At 45.2% G+C, this 8,668-nt stretch overlaps 1 protein-coding gene across 1 annotated transcript; it reads right to left on the bottom strand.

Annotated features, from left to right (window-relative positions):
* Positions 1-5,172: 5,172 nt before the first annotated feature.
* Positions 5,173-8,639, bottom strand: LOC106819768 (protein furry homolog-like). The gene is made up of 5 exons (XM_014824357.1): positions 8,478-8,639; positions 7,836-8,012; positions 6,313-6,423; positions 5,446-5,654; positions 5,173-5,179 (listed from the first exon to the last, which is right to left on the bottom strand). Exons 1-5 carry the CDS (start codon positions 8,637-8,639, stop codon positions 5,173-5,175), a joined length of 666 nt encoding a protein of 221 aa, XP_014679843.1.
* Positions 8,640-8,668: the final 29 nt, after the last annotated feature.

Here is an 8,668-nt window from a genome sequence, read left to right as displayed (position 1 = left end):
TTCTCTCCGGTCCTCTCTGGTCTCTCTTCTCTCTTTGTCTCTCTCTTTCGCTCTGCTCTCATTCTTCCTCTCTGTCTCTCCCTCTCGTGCTCTCCGTGTCCGGTCTCTCTGTCTTCTGTGTCCTCTTTCGTGTCTCGACGGTTGTTTCGGTCCTGCTCTCTCGTCTCTCTCTGTATCTCTCTGTTTCTTCGTCGCTCGTCTGTTCTTCCTGCTCCTCTGCTTGTCTCTCTCTCTCTCTCTCTCTCTCTCTCTCTCGCTTCTCTCTCTCTCTTCGCTCTCATCTCTCTTCTGTCATGTCATATCTTTTCTCTCCCCTTCTGCGCCTCGGTCCGGTTCGCTTCTCCGGGAGCTTTCCCACCTCTCTGTCGCTCGCTCGCCCTCGCACTCTCTGTCTCGCTCCTCTTTCTCTACTCATCATACTCTCTCTAGCTCCTCTTCTCTAACTCTCTCTCTCTCTCTCTCTCTCTCTAGATCTCTCTCTGTCTTCTCATCTCTCTCTCTCTCTCTTTCTCTCTCTCTCTCTCTCTCCCCCCTCTCTTCTTTTCCCTGATATGATCGCCTTATACAAGTAGCCGGTCAAGATACTCTACAAAGCACAACCGAGTTACGAACAAAATGGTTCTAAAACGTTTGTAAATACATTCTGCGAATATCCTAGTCCATATTAATTAGAGCTTCCTTTCATTCTCACGATAAACCCTATAATAACCCATATAACTTCTCCCAATAGTCAGCGTACGTATATATACCATATATACACTATACAACCAAATCTAGTACCTGCAACATATGGCTAATGCTAGAAAACACCAGCAGATTCATAACATATGTGTGCTATAGTATAATAAATAATACGAACGTAAAAAATTAACCTTTTTGGTATGCTCAACTGGCGAGCGGTGCACGCCGTTGCCTTGAAAATATGTGAATTTGCCATGGCCTTCAGCGACGTGATTGGCACTAGAAATTTGACGTTCACGAATTTAATATCTGGTTTATATGAAATTGGAAAACGAAAATTGACGAACTAATTAGGGGTGATTGACTCGCATATAGACTGCCTGGTAATGTTGCCCAGGTTAACAGGTTACAGGTAATGGGCTGACAGGTTAAATATATACTTTGTAATGCACAATAATTATATATCACATAATAACACCTACGTATGTGCACCTCTTGGTATGTTCAACTGGAGCCCGGTAACCACTCAATCGTTGTACGATGCTTCTTCTAAAACATAATAATTATCCGTGTCCTCCAGTCTGGCGATTGACACTGAACATAACTTTGATGCGTATATATATAAATTCGTTGTGTTTATTGTGAGCTTATACAAGGAAAGCGGAGAAAGAATCAAAAGAGACTGACTGACATATAGACTTTACCGTTAATTATACCCAATCGCTTGTATTTAATACTATTTTCCCGCATATTTATGCAACTATATAACGCATGAAAGGGTACGAACTTACAATTTAACTCAGTCAGGTATGTGTGTTATCCTGATTATTCCATTTATATGCTGTAATTAAACGAGTGAACGGCATGAATTAAGTATGAAATTATAACAGCTACGGAAGCTTCAGTTGAGGAAGAATTCCTGTATAATTTCCTCACGTTAGCTGTAATTATGATAAGCATTCGAAGTTCTCACAGCTTTAATATTTGACGACAAAAACACAGAGAAAACATATGGCAGGGACTCTTCTTGCCACGTGTATACTGACCGTGATATATCTCGCGAGAGAGAAGCCCGTTACATCGTGACGAAACCCGATGTTAATCAGGTCAACGATATATCCATCTGGGTTATTCCATATGTGCGCACTTTATAATTATTTTTCGCACTAGATGCCGCTAGGATTTTACAATTCAACATAGCATATCCTTATGTCATTGGATGGTCGCGCCTCTAGCGGATCACTATCATTAATTTATCGACGCGGGCGTTTGTTTCCCCATAGATCTGCCTCTCAACCAGGGTGCGCTCGTCGCCGCTCTTCCTCCTGGGGAGAGACAGAGAGGGAGAGGAGGAGCGAGTGAAAGGAGAAAAAAGAAGGAGCAAGAGAGAGGGGGAGAGGGGGACGCGTTCTCTCGTGTATACGTGGATGATGCTGCTGCTGCTGATGCTGATGCTGATGCTGATGCCACTACTACTACTGTTGCTGCTGCCGCTGCTGGTACCACTGCTGCTTGTGCTGCTGCTACCTCTGTGCCTGCTGCTGCTGCTGCGTTCATTTGAGGATGCGGAGGCTGACTTAAGAAGCATGCCATCACGAAGTACCCGCGCGGGACTCGGATGGGATGGTTCGAGTCGTGAGTACGGTAGCGTGTTATGGGCGTCTATGGAGACAGAGAGATAGATGCGACACCAGAACAGTGACTCCGGGAGAGCCATTTCATTGTTCTGTTCCCATCCTAAAGCACAAAACTACAGGGGAATGAATATACCCTCTATCTATCATTCAAATGTATATAGTACCGGGAGGGTAGGTATAGGACCCAGGTAGGTATAGGTAGGTAGGTTGTCTACCGTTTAAAAGTCAATAGCTTTTAGTAATCTAAACACTTTAGTAATCGTTATAGCAGTGTAAATTAAATTACTCGGTAACATAACGGGAGACCTCTCATTCGAAGCATCGTCGAAATAGCAGAACTATTTGTTAAAATTATAGGTTAAAAATAGATATTAAATATTCTTCGCAGTAGCTTAACGTGAAAAATGAACCCGAATGCCTCTGTTTATTAATAATAGGAATCCAAACTGACGTGATACTTTTTAAATTAAATTGGTCACTAGGTCCGGAGTAACATGGTGGGCGATCGCGCATGCCGAGTATCTCACGAAATAAATGCGTGCGCGAATCCGTGCGTACGCCAGTGTGTGCGTGCGAGCACGAGTGCGTGCGTACGCCAGTGTGTGTGTGCGTGCGTGCGCGAATCCGTGCGTGCGTGCGTGCGCGAATCCGTGCGTACGCGAGTGCGTGCGAGCACAAGGGCGTGCGTTGCACGCATCACTGACAGAAGGTACAACGCGAGGGATTTTAGTATTACAACAATCTGCCAACAAGTTTTAATGTATTTCACAGTCGTGTATGTACAACCTGTTTTACGACCTGCACAACAAGCCGAGCGTGGCTTCATCCCCGCGAGCAGCAGGTGTACTAGCGCTAGTCTGCGGTAACCAGGCGCTCTGTACAGGGTGTGCCTAGAGCAAACAAAGACTCACTGGCTACACGTGCAGGTAGCAGAAAACGTCTACGGGATACACGCAACACAAATAAATTAGAATAAAGTTAAATACGAATACAAGAAGTAAAGGCATGAAACCAAATTAAACGTACACTATTTACATTCCCCCTTCCTCATCGCAAAATACAGCGGGAGCAGGAAACAAGGACCCCCCCAATCGCGACCGGTCCTACATACGTGCGCGATGCACACGCACGTGCCTGTGGTATCAACGTGGCGTCACGGTCTGTCATAGCAGCCAATCACAATAAATTCCTGTCAACGTGTATATACGCCTTCCCCTACTCCCCAGTGTTACACAAAGAAATAACTGCCGTAATATGATATGCACAATATTAAACCGATATACATATAGTAAACACTCAAGTCACGTGATTCCCGTGACGTATCAGAGGCTGCGAGACCAGTAGACGAATATCGTCGTGTGCGAAGCGGGGGTCAACTAACGTCATTACACTAAATAATTACCAATGACAAGGTTTATTATTGCTGTCAAGTCTGAAGCAGTACCTAGTGACGAGCCCCACACCATCCCTACAAAGCACCCCTCGACCTCCGATCCAGGTCAGTTTATTGTAGGTTCATAAAATTCACGAAATCGGCAAGGACTACAGGTGTCATCGACTAGGCTTCCTGCATTCAGCAAAATAAAATATGATTATGACATCCTTGCACTATAAAAGCATGTGCTCATCACCAGCTACACACTCTGTGTAACCCGGTGAAAACCTAAAAAACTAGCTAGCTAGCCAGACTAGCTGATAGTATGGACAAGATCATAAAGTCAGCCATATTATGTCTAATATATCCTGAACTGTGAAAGAGAGAGAGAGAGAGCGAGAGTTACAACAATGCCAGCTTTCCTCTCTGTTTCTCCCCCCTCCCTCCTCATCGATCACTTATCACTTAATCCCACCATCAAAACTAACACCGCCTAACCATGTCCCTTCTCACACTGCAAAAAATCCGGCTATATAAGAGGCAGTCAGCCAGTGTACTAATCTTACCCATTTAAATCGTTATCACATTATTCATGAATTCTCTTCCAACACGAAGTCGCAGTCATGATTGGAATTCATTACATATTCCTTCACGCCATTAATCTAGTAGAAAATTTGATTACAGCTGATGTAGACACTGTAGTTGCATCTGCTAACAACGACAATGAAGTTGTCATAGCATCTGCTAATAACAATGAAGCTGTTGATGCGTCTGCTAACAATGACGACAGTGAATCTAGAATGTCTCAGAGCATCTCAGAGGTTTTCGACGACAGCGATGGTTGCCTTGTGGATGACCTCTCGGTCGACCTTGGCGTGCTGCTCCAGGGCCTTGATGGAGGAGGACAGCTGTATGTGAATATCCAGCAGACGACTGCACACCTTCTCCATCGCGTGGTCAGGCTGTGTCGCCGCCACACCTGCAACAAACAGCAGCGCCACCTACGGTGAGAAATAAGCTTTAAATCTAGCCCAGATTTTTAAGACGATTTTAAATTCGTCACGGAGCGTAGGATTTGGCGAGAGAGAGAGAGATTGGGTTTTCGACAGTATGGGTCCGTCGCTCTTCGATGTTGAAGTGAACCATTGCAGGGTTTTTGATTGCAAGGAGAGATTTACGTTAGCGACGCGAAGTAATAGTCGGATATCATTGCCACTAGGGGGGCTTCCACTAACCTGACTTTCGCTCACCGATCTGCCTGCAGTAGAGGGATAAGAGAACATCCATGTCATCTTGCACACTGTTTCCAAACATCTCACATGGTCCGACCGATCTGCAATGTGAAGTCAGTCCTCAGTCAAACAATAAATGAATGAATCAATCAATCACCCATCAATAATAACATCTTGTGAATATCAAGCAATTTGCCATAGATCTGACTGTTGCCAACTCTTGCTGTTGCCACTCTTAATGACGAGGTTACTTGCTAAATAACCGAAACACAGCATGAGAACTATTTCACCAATTAACCTTGGCATCGCTAACAATGAGCTTTCTCTCTCTCTCTCAACCCATCTCTTTATCTATATATCTACATATATCTAAAATCCATGTAGCCTCATGAAAAACACAGATTCGATTGATTTCATACGGCTATATATTTCCTCTGATCCTATTTGAAATGATGGTAACACGTGATGCTGTGAGAGATGCTGTCAGTAAACAACAGCAGGTGAAGCCAGCCTCACCCACCTGTAGGTATGCAAGAGCTTCACCGCTCCGATCAGCTTCCCCTTGCACAGCTGCTCAGCCAAGTTACACTCGGCGAGGCTCTGGTCAAAGGTCATGAGGTCGAGTGGGGGCAGCGGCGACGTGTGCTCGATGTGACCGTGTTCAAGGTCGTGGATGGCCTTACGTAGATCTTGCTGCAGGCAGGAGACGTCGCGCGAGAAATCACTGATCTGTGAGGGAGAGTGCAGCATGAGGTTAGTTAGATACAGGAACATATGTCACTGTCACTCATAGCTTATCACTGATCTGTGAGGGAGAGTGCAGCATGAGGTTAGCACAGATCAGTGATAAGTTATGAGTGACAGTGACATATGTCCCGTATCTAACTAACCTCATGCTGCACTCTCCCTCACAGATCAGTGATAAGCTATGAGTGACAGTGACATATGTCCCGTATCTAACTAACCTCATGCTGCACTCTCCCTCACAGATCAGTGATAAGCTATGAGTGACAGTGACATATGTTCTGTATCTAACTAACCTCATGCTGCACTCTCCCTCACAGATCAGTGATAAGCTATGAGTGACAGTGACATATGTTCTGTATCTAAAGGGAGAGTGCAGCATGAGGTTAGTTAGATACAGGACATATGTCACTGTCACTCATAGCTTATCACTGATCTGTGAGGGGGAGAGACAGAAATATTAAATACAGAACCGAGTAAAAGACATGTGCCGTCATTACTAAGACTCATTACCGACCTGTGGAGGACAGTGTGATACGTAGTTAGACGTAGATGTAGCGCACAACAGGACCACTCAGGAAAATCCTCACTAGATCGTAGTTCTAGATCTCTTCTATCTAGATCGCACAATGTTCGAGCTCACCTGTGCAAGTTTGCAACCAGTCTGCAGCAGCGATATCAGCTTTGCGAAACTCTGGAACAGTAGCAGCAGCTGGAAGTGGAGCTTGTAGAGCGATCGACACATCTCCACTCTCTGTAACAGTACGCACACACACACACACCAGATTAGATTTGACGTGCTTAACTCTGTATTATTTATCTACGAATCTACGATATCATTTACGGCATCACGTCTACTCATTAAATAATAAATATGAAGATTAGATAAAAGCAGATTCTAATAGATCAATAATCATATAACATTAACTATCAGAATGCAGAATCAATGGTGAAAAAGTTTTTTTTTAGTTTAAGTACAAAAGTGGAGAGTACAGAGTTTCATTACAAAAATGGTGGAAATGAAGTCTTTGAACATTATTAAAACAATTGCTGGTGAACTATGTTAACCAGTTACATTAAAATAAGGTACACATGTAATGCAGAGAAAGGCAACCTTGTCGATAATCATCCATATACACATCGACACAGACACACTCTTACTTACATCAAGCTAAAGAACCACAGGAAAGCACAAAAGAAATGTCAATAATGTTGAAATCAGGACAGCACAAGTGTAATATGTACCGTCACGACTAAATCAAATCTCCAGGCTATAAGTACGCCTCATTTCAACAACAAAATGGCTGCTGTAGACCACATGCAACGATAATCTCACAAAACTTTATCAACCCCAATCGCTTAAAAACAGATTGCATTTTAAAAACATTCTCACAACAACGAAGTCTCCCCATGGAAGACTCTCTCATGCGACGATGTGACAACACTGTATTGATGCATGGGTGAAACACCCCACTCCTAGTAACAACCTTGCACTAACATTCCATGATGTCGAGGAAATGACACGCCATCTAGTAGCCAAAATGTGATTCTCGCATCCTCTCCTACTGAGGGGTAAATTCTTCCTCACATGCTTCTTGCTGGCTCTAATCCCTCTGCAACCTTCCTTCTTGACGTCACCCTCTTTCCCTCCTTCCTGGCTACCCCTTCCTCCCCCTTTCCTTGCTGGCTTCTACTTCCTCTCTCTTTTCTTCTTGACTTCCCTGTCTTTCCCTCTGTGCTAGCTTTCCTCTCCCTGGCTCCTTTCTTCAGCTCCTTTCCTCCCTGCTAGCTTCCCCCTTCCTTACTGCATTCCTTTCTTTCCCCTAATACCTGACTTCCCCCTCTCTCTTTCCTCCCCCTTCCCTCCTTCATGTCTTCCCCTCTCTGGCCCCCTTTCTTCAGCTCTCTTCCTCCTTGCTAGCTTCCCCTCCCCCTTCCTTACTGCATTTCTTTCTTTCTTCTAATACCTGACTTCCCCCTCTCTCTTTCCTCCCCCTTCCCTCCTTCATTTCTTCCCTCTCTCTGGCCCCTTTCTTCAGCTCCCTTCCTCCTTGCTAGCTTCCCCTCCCCCTTCCTTACTGCATTCCTTTCTTTCCCCTAATACCTGACTTCCCCCTCTCTCTTTCCTCCCCCTTCCCTCCCCCTTCCTTGGTTCTCCCGCCTCACCTGCTCCTCTCCGGAGAAGTTGTGCATGGTCTCGCCGAGTGACTGCAGCTTCAGCGAGGACTTGATTCCGTCGAGACATTCCACAGCATGCTCGCGACGCTCTGAGTACGTCTCAAAGTGCTCCTGTATCTCCAGCACACAGAACTTGTGCTGCTCCAGCACCGAGCATAGCATCATCTGTAGCACAAACACGCAGCCATGTAGCACAAATACCAGCCATATAGCACAAATACCAGCCATATAGCACAAATACCAGCCATATAGCACAGATACCAGCCATATAGCACAGATACCAGCCATATAGCGCAAATACAGCCATATAGCACAAATACAGCCATATAGCGCAAATATTAGCCATATAGCACAAATACACGCACACGCACACGCACACATGCCCGCGCACGCACACATACACACACACACGCACACATTTTGCCAGTGAATTTAATTAAAAGATGATTAGTCATCATGCGTAGACTGGACGTGTATTGTTCTCTTCTATGACTCCCTTGGAGATCGCTCAACTCGCCTTCTGAACCAACCATGATCCTTTTGAACCAACCATAACCCTTCTGAACCCACCGTAACCCTTCTGAACCCACCGTGACCCTTCTGAACCCACCGTGACCCTTCTGAACCCACCTGACCCTTCTGAACCCACTGCAACCCTTCTGAACCCACCATGCCCCTTCTGACCTCATCCTGACCCTTCTGAACCCACTGCAACCCTTCTGAACCCACCATGCCCCTTCTGACCTCATCCTGACCCTTCTGAACCCACTGCAACCCTTCTGAACCCACCATGCCCCTTCTGACCTCATCCTGACCCTTCT

This window comes from Priapulus caudatus, unplaced genomic scaffold (genome assembly GCF_000485595.1).
Source record: "Priapulus caudatus unplaced genomic scaffold, Priapulus_caudatus-5.0.1 Scaffold4392, whole genome shotgun sequence".
NCBI classification, from domain to species: Eukaryota; Metazoa; Priapulida; class Priapulimorpha; order Priapulimorphida; family Priapulidae; genus Priapulus; species Priapulus caudatus.
The sequence above is the reverse complement of the archived record's forward strand: the minus strand, read 5'-3'. Positions and strand labels throughout refer to the sequence as shown.